Source organism: Malaclemys terrapin, chromosome 3, assembly GCF_027887155.1.
Source record: "Malaclemys terrapin pileata isolate rMalTer1 chromosome 3, rMalTer1.hap1, whole genome shotgun sequence".
Classification (NCBI taxonomy): Eukaryota; Metazoa; Chordata; order Testudines; family Emydidae; genus Malaclemys; species Malaclemys terrapin.
In genome coordinates, this window is record NC_071507.1 from 107907661 (window position 1) to 107923453 (window position 15793).

The 15793-nt window shown below is 42.8% G+C and overlaps 1 protein-coding gene across 1 annotated transcript in view; it reads left to right on the plus strand.

The window, feature by feature from the left end:
- Positions 1-10862, plus strand: part of SLC2A12 (solute carrier family 2 member 12) — a 37101-nt gene extending 26239 nt beyond the window's left edge. The window contains exons 3-5 of the mRNA XM_054022959.1: positions 1421-1543; positions 4433-4565; positions 8181-10862. Coding sequence (XP_053878934.1) covers positions 1421-1543; positions 4433-4565; positions 8181-8280 — 356 coding nt within the window. The 3' untranslated portion in view covers positions 8281-10862. The remainder of the gene's footprint in view (positions 1-1420; positions 1544-4432; positions 4566-8180) is intronic.
- The last annotated feature ends 4931 nt before the right edge of the window (positions 10863-15793 follow it).

Here is a 15793-nt window from a genome sequence, read left to right on the forward strand (position 1 = left end):
GCAGTGGAGTTATTCCTTAAACTACAAAGACAAGAGGAGTGGCTTATATTTCTCTACTTCTCCTGGATACTAAATCCAAACACTCAGAGCCAGCAAAGTACAGGTTATCCACATTTTCTTCCCAGAAATATCTCTCTTTTACCCACATTTGTCACTGCCGTGGAGCAATGAGTTCTGCCCCTGCCAAACAGGAATCCTTTCATCATACTTGGTGTGGCACATGGCCTAACGGGAAGCACTGGCAAATGTTCTATTTTAAAATTGTAATTTTCAGAGATTTTAGTGTAAGTGTACAGGAAACAAGCAATTAGTGATCTACAGAAAGAAAATCATTAAGGGCCCAGTTCTGGTCCAGAGTCATGGCTGTGACCAAAGACCTGAAGATGCCTGTGCCCCACCTGTGTGCTCTCCTGATGTTGTCCACGCCTCCTGCATAAGCTATCACCATCCTTCGGCTGATCTAAGTTATGCTCTGCTGCCAATGACCTAAAGGATCTGTTATGACAACAACAGATTGTCAGGGCACAAGAAAGGCCTAGTATTCTTCCTTGGGTCAGGTGGGCTTAGGAGCTACTAAACCAACTCTCCACCACAGGAAGATCCCCCTATACTAGGGTTCTCCTCTTGTGTCTGGATAACCCAGTTTTTGGATCATTTTGCACTGGTGGTATGAAACATAAAGCAGCCACAGCACAGCCAAAGAGCAGGGCCTCTGTCTTCAGTTCCACCTGTGCAATCCAATTAAAATCACTGTGTGTAAGTGAAGTCAGAATTTGGCTTTATGTGTATATGGATATTAGAGTGATACAATATTTTATATAAGACAAAGGCAAGAGACTCATGAAACAAGAATAGAAATATATTAATCATATCTACCTTTACCTCAAGAGGAAAGAAAGCTTATATATATAGCATATGGCTGGAATAGCAAACTTGCTGTATTTTTGGCAGGTATTCATAATTCAACATACCATGCAGTGCTGCTCACAAACCAATGGGTACTCTGTTTCGCTGCCTCCACATACATTAACATGTATTCTGAGAGAGAGGTTTAGTCAGTTCCCTCTTTCACATTCAGCTGTGCAGGGATTGCACTCTCAAACTCGCCTCACACTTTTCAGACATGTAGTGTTATGCATACGCTTGAAACAGGAAAAAATTGTTCTAGTGTTGGGTTGCCCCTGAAAACCCTATAGTACAGCAGTTGACAGGCATTTTATTGACTGAATGTGAGTCACATGACTAAGGTACCACACACAGCTTGGAGTTCGGGCCTTGGTCCAGTGGGAGCTGCTGGTGTTCAGCACCACAAAACAAAATCAGGTCACTCATTCAGGTGCCTAATTGTGGATTTATGTCCCTAATTTTAGTCACCCAGGCTTCCTTTCAAAAATAATGTCTTTTTTTCCCTTCCTTTCAGTGACCTGGCTAGTGCTGAGTGAAATTTTCCCTGGTGGGATCAGAGGACGGGCCATGGCTTTAACCTCTAGCATGAATTGGGGTATAAATCTCCTCATCTCCTTGACATTTTTGACTGTAACTGGTAAGAATTCTTTGTTTCTTCTTGAGTGTACATGCCCATTACCGGGCATTGTGATGTTTTCTCAGGGTGTCTAGCATTGTATGTCACTGTGTTAGCCCTGTGCCTCAGCATAAAAAGGAACTGTTGATGTCAAACTGAGTGACGACTCCCCGCCACTCCTGTTGGTTAGCCAGCCCCACAGATCCCTCAGGACTCTGCCAGTCCTAACTTTGCCTTGCAAGTTAACCCTTGGTGCACTTCAGTTCCTGAACCAGAAGCATCTCCCTGCAGCATCTAGCCGGTCACTGGACCCTCACAGAAATTACCAAGTGTGCTGGCTCTAAAGAGACACACCTGCTTGCTTGATTTAACCAGGAATTCACACTCTACTTAACACAACAGCACTGAGATGTACTTACAATGAAACAAAGAAGTTTATTAACCAAGAACAGAAAGTTATGTGATACTAAGCAGAGATAATACACAGAAAATGGTTACAAATAAAACAAAAGTATTATCACACTTTCTAGTGACAAACTTAATGGGCTACAATCCTTGTCATTCATGCATCGGTGGTTCATGATTACAAAGAGTACTGACCTCTCTGTCCCCTCAGTGATGGATAACCAACGCGTCTTTTTGCTTCTCCTTATATTCCCCAAAGTTGGTCCTTTTCACTAGTCAGGATGAACCCCTGGGGATCAGACTCCAGTGTCTTCCTATGCTGATTTCTCATCCTCATGTTAATTTGCTCCTCCTGTTTACCTCCAACTCAAAATGAACTGCCCAATGTTTCTGGCATCACCATGCTCACTTTACATCAGAAAGAGGGAGATAACTGTTCTCCCTCTTGTCTGGAAGAAAACCTGTTTCTCCCTTTGGTTACAGATTTTAGAGCTTAATATCATTAAGTATCCATAATTCCTCCTATAGTGTTAATACATACATTTCACAATGATACTAATGACCAGTGCATCACCGGATTTCATTTGACATCTCACACAACATTCTTTACAAATAAACACTGTGACAGCAATGTGTGAGGTGTAGTGAGTTTTTCAGGCCTGACAAGAGTTGCTGATGCAGTAGTGAACTACCAATGTGCCTGTGCATCACAGGCACAATGAACCTTTCCCGTATGGACAACATAACAGTCACTGAAATGTTAGAAATAAAATGCAAGGGCCAAATTCAGAGGTGATTTGCTGGTGAGTGTTCCAGACCCCACAAAGAATACACTAGATCAATTTAGACTTCAACTGAAGCCCTCACTGCCTTCCACTCACGCACCCGTAAGTAGGGGGTAAATATGCCTGAGGAAACGTAATGGAATCAGAGTACGGGACTAACTTCTATTACCTCTGAATCTGGCCAAAGGTCTCTTACTCTGGCTATCAAAGATCTCTTCACTAATAAGCTATACAAATAATAGTTAGGACTCAATCCTGCTTCCCCTGAAGTAATGGAAGTTTTACTCTAGACCTGTGCTGGTTGAAAATTTTCCAGTCAAATGTTTTTCCATTTAATCAAAACTGACACGTTCCTGCCAAGTTTCAATTCTGATGAAGTTCTGTTTAGGAAAAAACTGGAAAAAAGTGTTTTGATAAGGCTGAAACATTGTTTCAACTGTATCAGAATGAAATGTTATGATTTTTTGTTTTGAAAAAAAAAGACTGTTTATAAATTATATCACAAAATAAGAAGAAGAAATAACTAAAATGATTTGATCAACCTCAAACAGTTTATTTCCAGAACTTTATTTCACCAGAAGTTTAGAAATGTTTTGGTTTTAGACCATTTCAAACAAAAACAAGTTTCCAAATGTCAGAATTTCCTGTAGAACAGAGTTTCAACCAGCTAGAGTTCAGCAGAAGCAGAGCAAGCCCTCAGCTGGTTATCTTGGAACTCACTGCAGGTCAGTAATGTTAGATAGAGTGCTGAGATTAGATTATCAAAAAGAGGTACGATCCAGACTTAAAACAGGGTAAGGAAAAATAGACTGCTTTTCCCTGGTTAAAATGCAAGAGAAATTTCAGGCCAAATTCTGTTCAGTTAAATGAGTGTAAATCCACAAAAATTCGTCTAGCAAAAGTGGAGTTAGTCTGGATTTACACAGGCAAGCAAATTTGGCTGTTAGTCTTCAGTCAAAAGACTGAAGGTGCATTCAGGTTCCATTGAAGCAAGCAGGAGTTGTACTTGCATATCTGAGCGTACAATAGAGCCCAGAGTGTCAGCCTTAACTTTCAGCTCATGACACAAATTGACAGATGCTAGGAGATTGTGATTCTAATCTCTTGTATTCTCCATTGTTCCAAATGTATTTTCAAAAACTGGTTATTCACTGGAACCAACAGTAGTTAACTCCTTGATCCATTACTGGCACAGAGTGGACTATCAGCAATGGAAGTACTGGAAACTGCCAGCATGAAAGGATTAGTTAGAGCTGGCAACTACAACTATGTGAAATATGTTATTTTTGCATCAAAATGTTCGCATCAAAAATACATTTCAGAGCCTCTGACCTTTCTGACCTGCACCAGTGGTTACCAGACCTGCTATTGGGGGATAGCAGTTAAAAGTCAAGCCAGTAGAACATGGCTGAATTCTATTTGTGGTTTCCTAGTTTGCTTGCACAAGGCTGGAACTATGGGTGCTGCCGCATCCCCTGGCTTGAATTGGTTTCCTTCCATTATAGGGTTTATAGTTTGGTTCAATGGCTCTCAGGACCCCCACTATACACATTGTTCCAGCACCCCTGCACCAGGCACCAATTAAAAATATAAGTTTTCCTTGTGGCATAACAGTTACTTACAGATACGAGGGCTCAGTGCTGTCAACCCTGAGTTCAGTGGGATTGCCAAAAATACCCCTCTTGTAATACTAACAAAACATATTTTTTTTCTTTTATAGACCTAATTGGTCTGCCATGGGTGTGTTTCATTTACTCAATAATGAGTCTAGCATCACTGGCTTTCATCATTGTGTTTATACCAGAGACAAAGGGATGCTCTTTAGAGCAAATATCCATGGAACTAGCTAAACAGTAAGTATCAAGTGTATTTGCATCCTCACCACACTCCTAGTTAACTTGTGGCCTTTTACTGCCAGATTAATAAATGGAAAATTACTTTAGGTTTGCTTGCAAGATCAAACTCCTTGAGGGTTTGATCCTTCGTTCACTGAAGTCAATGCAAACCCCTCATTTATTTCAATGGTGAAGGACCAGGTCCCAAAAGAGGATTTAAAGTCTCCCACTATCAACTTCATTGTGATGAATAAGTAAACAGTAAGAATATCTAGACTAGAGGTCAGGTTCTCCCAGTACATTCCAGCTGCTTTGTATCAGAACAAAAGAGGAAGAGTGCACTAGTGAATCTGTCCTTTAATGATGGGGAGGACATCAAAAGCTTCAGAGATTCAGATGAGTTTTAAGCACACAAAAATCCTGATCTGAAAGAACCTTCCAGATTGCTCAGGTCTGCAGATTCGTTGGGGAAATCTCACCAAAAAAGACCTACCAGGAGGTCTTGTGTATGTCCCTACTCTGTTGTATAGGGCAACTCCAGCACAGCAAAGGTGGAGTTAGATGGCTACATGGGAATGAGGATCCTTGCACATTTTCCTTCTGCCTGGTTCATGCTGACCATCCTTTATGTAATGGAGCTCCATCTGCTACCTTCCATAATGCATAAGCAGATGAGGTCCTATGTGATTACATATTTAACAATGAACCCCCAAATCTCGTAGGGGCACAAAGTTACAGTTCTATGGTATTTATATGCTGTATCCACATTCTTTAGGTAGGAGCTTCACTGATCAGAAATTAACTGATGCCTTTTAACAGTGCGCTAATTTCTGTGTGTGTCCCCTGAAAATCTTTGGAGGGATAAACAGGACTGAATTGTAAAACTCAGGACTTTCCTGACTTTTCTCAAGATGTGCTGCAACCCTACATAGGGCACAGGACTGCAAAGGACCTCCTGGGTCAGAGACTTCATAGGGAATCCAGTCATATAAGCCTGTTCACAAACTTATCAAGCTCCATTTAAAAACTAGTTCAGTTGTTTGTCCCATTACTCCAATTGGAAGGCTGCTTCAAGCAGGGCTGGCTCTAGCTTTTTTGCCGCCCCAGGCAAAAAAAAAAGGTGGCCGGACTGCCAAAGCAAAAAAAACCCCCCAAAAACCGGCAGCTGCAGGGAGCGCATGGAGGGCGGTCAAGGCAGCTTGCAGGGGAGTGAAGGGCGGCACCCACCCGCGGGCAGCCAGGCGCTGCAGCCCGCTTGCAGCCTGGCGAGAGGGGCTCCCCCCTCCGGCTTGGGGTGCCTCTCCCGGCCGGGCAGGTTCCAAGGGGGCCGACACAGGCAGCGCTGGCTGGGGTCTGCGACCTCTGTGTGGGGCCGGCATTGCAGCGGGGCTCGGCACAGTGCAAATGGCGCCGGGATCAGTGGGGCCTGCCCCTCCGCTGGCCGCCGGGCCGCCGCAGAATCCTCCCTCCCTCCGGTGCCTGCCGGGCCACTGCAGAACCGTCCCTGCCACCGCTGCCCGCTGGGCCGCCGCAGAACCCTCCCTCCTTCCAGTGCCCACCGGGCCGCCACAGAACCCTCCCTCCTTCCGGTGCCCAGGGGCTGCAGGAGGTGATGGCTCAGCCGCTCCTTTAAAGGTGGCTTGGCCAGGCCAGGCTCAGAGCGGTGCGGGAGGCGGAGGCCGATGCAGGTGGTGGGGAGTGGCGCGTCCCGGGGGGGATCACTACTTCCTGCCCCCCGGGTCGGGGTCCGTGCCCCTTCAGGGCTGGGCTGGCCGCCCCAAGATTGGCCGGAATGCCGCCCCTTACAATGTGCCGCCCCAAGCACGTGCTTTCTCGTCTGGTGCCTGGAGCTGGCCCTGGCTTCAGGGCCTCACTCCTCTGATGGCGAGAAGCCTTTAGCTACACCAGCTGTTTGCTTTAACAAAGATCAGCCTCAAAGGAGTCCAACATCATGGAAAAAGGGATAGGGAAATCACAGAAAAATGTAGTTGGCCACTGTAATTCTTATGCGGTCATGTTACAGATGTTATAGGGTGAAATCCTGGCCCCACTGAAGTCAATGGGAATTTTGCTACTGTCTTTATTGGTGAAATCCTGGTCCCAGAGGATTCTTTTGGCTAATCAAACCAACCATTATTTGAATTTGAGTAGACTATTGCTATCCAATTTCTGCTGCTGCTCTGTGCCCCTTCATTAAGTACTACTAATTTGAAGGACAGGATATAACAAGTTCTACTGGCTGGATGTTGAAATGAGAAAAAAATCTTATAAGAAATAAGACATTTTTGACAGGGAGGGTAATTAGCCATTGGAGAAACTTATCAAGGGAGATTCTTTATGACTTGGAGTCTTTAAAGCAAGACTGAAGGTCGATTGTTCTCAGTGGTGGCAGATGACAGAACAAGAAGCAATGTCTCAAGTTGCAGTCGGGGAGGTTTAAGTTGGATATTAGGAAAATCTATTTTACTAGGAGGGTGGTGAAGCACTGGAATGGGTTACCTAGGGAGGTGGTGGAATCTCCATCCTTAGATGTTTTTAAGGCCCAGCTTGACAAAGCCCTGGCTGGGATGATTTAGTTGGTGTTGGTCCTGCTTTGAGCAGGGGGTTGGACTAGATGACCTCCTGAGGTCTCTTCCAACCCTAATCTTCTATGATTCTATGGATGTCTTTCTGACCTTAAAAATCTGACCTTTCTGACCTTAAAAATCAATGAACTTGAGAATAGAATGGGGTAGTTGCTGACTACCAGTCTGAGAAATGCATATTTATTGGACAAGATTTAAGGACTCAATCTCCTTTGCTCTCACCTTTCTCCTCTATCATTAAGCAAACTGCAGAAAGAGAAAGAATCATTACAAAGATCAAAGCTAGCAACATGCAAGTGTCTGTTACACATGGCATAATAAAGTACACCTCTATCCCGATATAACGCTGTCCTTGGGAGTCAAAAAATCTTACCGCATTTTAGGCGAAACCGCGTTATATTGAACTTGCTTTGATCCGCTGAAGCACGCAGTCCCTCCCCCCCATTCCCTCCCCCAGAGTGCTGCTTTAGCCGCGTTATATCCAAATTCGTGTTATATCGGGTCGCGTTATATCAGGGTAGAGGTGTATTTTCCTTTCTCCATCTAATTCAAATTTAAAAAGAAAAAAAAGTTAAGCAAAAACTGCCACCTAGTGGATAAGTAGGGTAACATGCTCCCACAGTTCATGGGACCATGTCTTTCTCTTCAAAGCTCCAAAGATATTTATGTTTCTGAATAAATAGTAAAGTAACTAAAATACTTACACAGACAAAAATTAAGCTGTAGGAATCCTGTGTCAAAACTAAAGCGGTCCGAGTGATATCCCAATAGTCTAGTCAATGAATTTGCCAGTTTTTGTTCCTTACGTTACTCAGCAAATAATGTTTTACATGATAAGCTGTAAAAACTGCTTATTGAATAAATCTATTCAACAAATCCTTGAAGCAGTTATTGAATGTATTACTAGCAAATGATTGTGCATTATGTGACCAGCTGTAATCAAAACTTATTTCTGTGTCACTGAACTGGCCAAAGAGGTAGAAATATTTACAAGGGGAGAACAAACTTTGCCCATTTGATTGAATGCTAAATGTTTCTTCTCTTTCAGGAAGTATACAAAGAGCTCCATTTGTTGGATGGGCCAACATAGAGAGAAACTAGTGCCAATAGAACTTCCGAAGAGAGATCATCATGAGCCGTTCTACTAGACTGGAGAAGAATATTTGTCCAAGGGCAACCAAGACAGTTTCTCTAGAGAAATAATGCTCAAAACCATTCTGCAATACTGACACTACTACACAACACTTAGTCTGTACTCCATTCTTTAGTAGCTTTATATTGTCACTGAAAGAAAAACATTTAAGATTTTTGTAGTTTAAAGTTTATTAGAATGGCTTAAAATAAGTAAAGCCAACATTCCTCACCTCCTCCAAATTAACCCACCTCTGAAATATGGGAGGTGAATGGGTATTGAAATAAAACAATTACGATATTTAACATAGAGATAACCACACTCCTAACTTCTTCAACTTGTGGGGACCCTCAGGGAGATGGAAAGGATTGATATCGCCTCTATCCTAGCAACTGGAGTCAAGAACAATCAGAGTTGACTTCAAGATCACTTTGTGTTGCAGCACAGGTCACATTAGACTGGAAGCCTTGAATATATAAAAGGAAGAATCTATGCAGTGCAGTTAGCAGCTTTATTATTCACATCTGGCCATGCTGGAGGTCTCCATGACTCTCTCAGCACCCTTGGCCCAGCGTGCACAAGGTCTTGTGTGAAACGTGGATTGGATTTCACTGTCTACTTTAGTTATTCCAGAGTCAGGAACATGAAAGTGATCTTCCCCGAACAGTCACCACTCACCCTGCGGTAGGCACTAGCTAGCTCACAGTCAGTTGCTGCAGTAAGCTTGATTAACTTTTAAAACAGCAGCAATAGCCATTAAAGCTACGCTGTTGAACTTCTAGACTTCGGATGCTTGCTGGACTGGTACCTGCTAAAGGAGTACTTGGAAAAAGCAAATCAGCAGGACACAAATAGCCATTTTCCAGCGCCCTCTTACATGCTGAAACACATAGGACTTCAATCTGTATTCAATGGTGACCATAACTAACTGGTTGTACTGCTTAGAAATGTCAAGCTGTAGCTTTCACCAAATGCAGCCTCCAGTACTCAACAAAAGTATATGGAGTGGCCATGGTGGTTACCCTGGACAGCTCAAGTGGAGAAACTTCTACTCTCTTTGCCTAGAAGGTCATTAATGTTCTGGTAGAGTGAGCTCTTAGAAAACAAATAAGTGACCCAAACATATGGGTATCAAGTCTTTTTTTTTAGGAAAATCCTGATGGCTCACCGCAATCATACAGTGGAGTCTCTTCTCCTCATGACCAGGATTTAGTCAAGGAATCAGAAATGATACCTTCAGTTGATATTTGAATGCAACTTTGGGCAAGAAATGTGGCATTACTTTAACTACTCTCATCTCATTGAAAAACCAGATTTTTTTGCACAAGAGGAACTGTAATTTTCTGACCCATCTGGCCAAAGCTATAGGCCTACTCAGGATACAGGTTCTAAAGCAATTAAGGATTTAAGAAGTGCATATATTAAAGCATTGAATACTAAGTTCAAATCCCATAGAAAAGCTAGAGAATAGTCAAAGATACAATTTACTAGCAGCTATTAGGAATTTAGCTACCTCAGGCTGTGAGCCTACTGATCACAGCTTCACCTTATCCTGCAGGCAATGGAGGGCTACAGCCTGATCTCTCAGAGAATTGACATCAAAATGCTACCCAACCTTTTTATACAGGAAGTAGCAGTCATAGTCCATCCTCCTGCCAACACAGGAGTTTTAATACCATGATATTTTCCAGAGCTCTCCTTGTTTTAAAGGTCACAGGCCCTGGAACTTCCACCAAAGCCCTTAGATCATTGCTCCAGAGACTGGTAAAATCTCATGGTTGGCCATTTTTTCCTGTCACTGGTGTTGTCAATACTCACATTACCAAGCGTGTCAATTTTGGGCTGAATTCTGATCAATCAGACAGATCAAGAATTTTGCTTGAGTCATCTGCAGTTTCCCTTTTTGAGCAGAGCTATACTCACTGCTTGCAATACAGAGGTATTGCTGTGCGCTCTGAGTGGGGCAGAGCCCCAGAGCAGGCACAGCACAACAGGGTGAACCCAACCCTTCTATTGAGCCCAGCAGCAGGTTCCTCAAACTCCCCCTTTCCCTCCAAAAGCACTACACTGCAGAAAGGAGGAGTTAATAGAGGTTGGAACCTCACCTGCAGGCTGGAGCCAGGAGGCAGCTGTTGGAACTGTGGGGGCAGCTGGAGTTGTGCAGTGAGAAGCTAAGGAGTGGGGAGGGCCAGAGACAAATGGAATCCAGGAGAGCAGGATGTGTGCACACACATACATTTTGTAGGCATTCAAGTTTGAATTTTCAACCTGCCATTGTTATATACACTTTGAAGATGGCAAGGGGGTGTGCAAAAGCCAGACCAAAACTTACAATTTATTCACCTTTTGAAAGTCTCAGGAAATTTTGGGTTCAGACTCATGATTTTCAAACTCTTAGGGTTGGCCATACTGTAACTCAGCCTGAATTTTCGTTCCCTTAAGGCAGTATAGGCCGGTTAATAATTTAAAAATACTAGTGTCCTTCCCTATATTAAATGCTCCACTTTGGACTATTAAAACTGAAGAATATTAAAGGTTGTAGTGTACTGTTTATGCCATGTGTTTATTTTGTGTTTCTCACCACGTGGATAATAAAGAATCTAGGCTGTTACGTTTTATGTTTTGTTTGTGTGTTAAACACACACCAGACAGAAAAGCAAAAAGAGACAGATTCACTTTCATTTTCTCATGCATTAGCAAAATATTGTGCTAGGGCTGCAAACACTGCAATGTTGAAAAAATACAGTGAAATTAAACAAAGTCACAGAATATTCCTGTTGCTCCTAGACATTTGCACAAATGTACTTTTAGAAAAGAAGATTTGGACCACATGTAATGCAACAGTGCTCTATTATTTATATGAGGCTGTTCTCTGGGCTTCCACGTGCAACTAGTTTTCTCATTTTTAACTTTTTGGCACTGGAGGAGAGTGACTCCCCAATCAGCAGACCCCCTCATGGCTCAGGATGGGGTAGCAGGCTCTCATCACCTGGAACCTGCTGCCAAACACCACTCCAGCCCTACTGTGGCCCACTTCTTCTCATGACTCAGGTCACTTATAGTCCCTCCTCTTCCTGGGGTAACAGGAGTTCCTACCAATAAATTATTCAATGACCTTGTGTTAGGTCTTCAGCCCCTGTCTCTGGTCTCTGTCATCCTTACACTCCTTGTCTCAGAGCCTCACAACATCTCTACCTTCCCAGGTTCCCCAGCCTCTCTAGGTTCACCTTTTTTTTTCAAGGAAGGGGCTTCCAGGTGTCCCCTCTAGAATTCCCAACAAATTCCAACTAAAACCACAAACTTAAACCGCTTCTATCCCCCTCAGGCTCAATTTCTCCTCTCTCTTAAATTACCCCTAGGTGCCATTCCTTAGCTGAACATGGAGTCCCAAGGCTATCTCTCTTAGACTCTAACTCCTATTTCAAGGCCCACCACAGAAGCTACCTCCCTCCTACAGCTTTCTCCCAGTTATCCTGCTACCTAACTTCTATCAGACCTAGTTCAAAGAGTGGCTTTGATCTTTGACTCTCAATCTTCTAGGTGTGTTCCCCCGCACTAAGCTCTCTCTCTGTCAGCCTTCCTTTCCCAGTTCTCCAATAATTGCAATCAAGCTACCAAGTCAGGATCAGCAGGAAAATAGTTGCTGCATCACAGGTGATGCTGAGCTGCCCTCACCTCCACCTTAACAGGCCAGCTAGCCTCTGACAGCCACTGATCCTGCACTGAGCTCTACCCAGACAGACCTCTAAGCCCTCTTCATAGTTACACTTGTAGAGAATTATTATCATATTCCAGTCAGGCAGCTTTGGGTAAGTTATCTTTTTTCACGTCATCCATTTCAGTCCTTCAATCATTCTTGTTACTTGATAAATGATTTGCTCCCAATTTGTCAACATCTTTACATTACTAAGTGCCGAGGAATAAATGAAGCTTTCTTAAGTTGTTATAGTCTTAGCAACAGCATTTGGCAGGAGACCATCAGCTTCCTGATTTGTGCCTCTATATCTTCACGATGCCTCTACGCAGGTAGTCCAAAGCTGTATTGGTTTATTATTACCACCATACTACATTCTTTCTACAGATCTCGTGTAATTTACTTTCCACTATCAATCACTTGGTCCTTTGCAGAATTACGGTTTTCTAAATAAATGTCTGCCACTGAACATTGGTGTTATACCCTGCAAGTGTTCCCACAAAAAAAGATAATTGGCTGAGGAAATCCCATGGCAGTTACCTACCAACCCATTCTCATAAAGGACTGGACATCTTTATACCTCAGCTCTCACCTCATATTCCCCATTGACCTGGCAGAAAGAAAGAAAGGAAAAATTCTCTGGGTGCCAGGACAAAGCCACCATTAACTTCGCTGCAGCTATCTAACCGGACATCCAACATCTCCAAAATGAGATGATGTAGACTGTGGCTTTCCTTTTTATTGTGCAAAGCTCTATGCAGCCCTATCCCCCTGGAACTCCAGTACGGGGATTTACACAAGGTCACAGTGAATGATGTATGATGGCACAGAACTGGCATTTCCATCTCCATGGTCCACCTAAGTAGGGTCCCTTTTGGGATGGAAGTGGGGGGGAAGATAAGGATCTATACATCTAATCACAGGGGCCTTTTGTATTATTTCTGTCTTAACACAACCTCCCAATTTGCAATTATCTGGAAATTTAACTATCACACATTTTGTTTCCTCTTCCAGATCTTTAATAAAGATATTAAATAAAATGAACATGAATCACTGCAGCAGCCCATCGTATGCCTTCCCCCCCATCTTTCACACCAAGTAACTACTAATATCCAAGCCAATGTTTTTTTCTCAAATTAATTTTAATGAAAATCCAGAAATATTTCATTGACTGCACCCAATTGATTTATGATTTGATACAAAAGAAGCAAGCAAGTCCACCTCTTGCAGTTGCATACCCCAAACTCTCCTTCAGCAGTTAAGGACTGCAGGATCACAACCCAGCCTTTATACCAGGATTTTGTTCTTTAGAAACCCATCATATTTACTGCTCATTGTCCTGTTATCTAAATCAGCATGAATTCAGAAGTGCTGCATGCCTCACACACTGAACCTGAAAGTGAATTATGCAGCTCCTCCAAACTAGCACCACTAAAAACTTGATACCATCATGCATTTCTTTACACATTTTACATAAACTGTTTTAGAAATTATAGAGTTCAAAAATTGTCCCTATAAGTTATTTTTCAGAAATGAACAATTGGTTCAGTGATCAGGGCAAAAGCCTGGCACTGGGGAGTCCTGGATTCATGTCCTTCCTCTGCCACATGTTCTGTGTATGACCCTGGGAAAGTCATTTAGGGATAGATTCACAAAGTGGACCAACATCTAAGTCCTAGGTCTTCTGCCATCTGGAATTCACAGCCCCAAGGTAGGGACCCAGGCTCCCTATACATTGTAGTCAAGTGCCTAAGAAGGTGACGCTCAGAAGCCAGCAAGCTGAGCAGGGAGATGTCTAACCTAGCCAGCAGTGAAATGCAGAGGAAAGGGGTGGAACTGAGGGCCCTGAGTCACAAAGGTACCTCAGCACTAACTCCGATTGAGATGGGCCTTAAGTACCTGAGTGACAGGTTGGAGGTAGGAACCTAAGTCCACTTAGGATTTGGCATCCTCATCCCATTATAGCCAATATCCCAGTGGCTACAGTATTCACCTGCTCTGCTATAGAGCAGGAACTTGAACCCAGGTCTACCTGATTCCAGGTGAGTGTGCTGACCACATTAGGGGGAATTCTGATGTGCGTATCTCTCACTCTCTTCTGTTGAAGATGGATAAATAATTAGTCACTAGGCAACAAAACACAAGAGACTAATTTTATAGCCCAGTGGTTAGGGTACTCACATGGGTTGCGGGGAAGAGTTGGGTTCAAGTCCCTTCTCCAATAATTAACTATTTATACAAATCTTCAACAGGAGAGACTGAGAGAAATCCACCCCAAAAACTAGTAAGCTGGTAGTTTGGGCACACACCTAGGATTTGGTTGACCTGGGTTCAAAACTTTGATCCAAATCAGGCAGAGTGGGGATTCAAACCTGGGTCTCCCCTCACCACAGGTAAATATCCAGTGACTAGGCTATTGGGTACTTGGGAATTTGTGTGTCCCTGCTCAACCTGCCCAATCCCAGCTGTTTTGTAGGGGCTAGCAATGCTCTGAGTACACCTACCTAATGGGTCCCAAAGGCAGGGTGGGTGAAAAACCAAATTTGCAAATTCTGCTGAGGATCAGGTGTGGTTGCTCCCGGCAGCTCATTAGGTGGTGGGAGGAGGGGGTGTGTGGCAGCCAAGACCGCTCTGTACATTCCTACTGGCAAAAATTTAGGCTGGCATATATGGGGACTTGAGCACCAACAGAATTAAGTAGCAGCTGAGCAGTGGTTTTGTGAATGTCAGAGGCACTTAAATGTTAGACTTAGGTGCCTAAAGAGGTAGTTACATGCATAAGTCCTTTATTTGTAAAATATGGATAACAGCACTTCTCTAGCTCACAGGGGTGTTGTGAAGATAAATAAGAATTGTGAGGCACTCAAATGCTATGGTGATGGGGAACAGATAAGTACTTCAGATAGATACATAGCTGCTTAATTTCTTAGTATGATAAATTCAATATAAATACTTAAGACAGATGATACATAATTTTATTAGGCACATTTACTTAACAGTAACGAACAAGATTGGCTACCACATTTGCTTCCCCCTTCCTCCCTCATCTTGTTACCGCCGTTGTTCTCCATGACTTTTCAAATAACTCCCACTGGTTCAGGACACTTTAGAATCCATAAGATATTATACAAACATGCCAATTTGTGTTTGCAAGTATTCCTTTAACTGTCTTTTAACCAATATCTGTAGACATATTTCTCTTTTCATCTGCTTAAAGATAAATTTTAAAAATGTTTCTCAGTGATTTTAGACTGTTTAGTTTCTCACTTTTATTGAAGGCCAGACATGCTCTCCCTACCCTCACACACCACCTTCATTGATACAACTATAAAAACCATTCTTATTTCACTTAATGCCTTTGGCTACCAGTAACTGATTCTGCCTTTTGACTGATGGATATTCTTTTCCTCTACCAACCTTGACTGTATATTTACTGTTTGTTTCCCTTCCTCTGCCATTTCCCCATGAAGACACAATGGCTGTTCCCAACTCCTTCCATTTCTTCCTTACATGCACGTATAAAGGGTAGGCTGCTGTGCTTTAGCTATGATTTCTTTAGGGTGCTCTATTTTTGTTTCACATTTATGGATTTCATGTACTATGAAAGTTCACAGTATATTTTTTTATGACTCAAGTTAAGGTTGTACACTACCTGTGGCACCAAATATGCACTTTGTGTTAATTTCTGAAGGTTCAGACAGGGGAAAATAGACATATATACATTTATACATATTTATTGTCACTTTTAAAAGTAACATTTTCATTTACTTTAAGTATTCACCCCTCTTGTGTTCCATATGTGCATGTGTTAAGAGGATAAATACTGGCTTTCAAG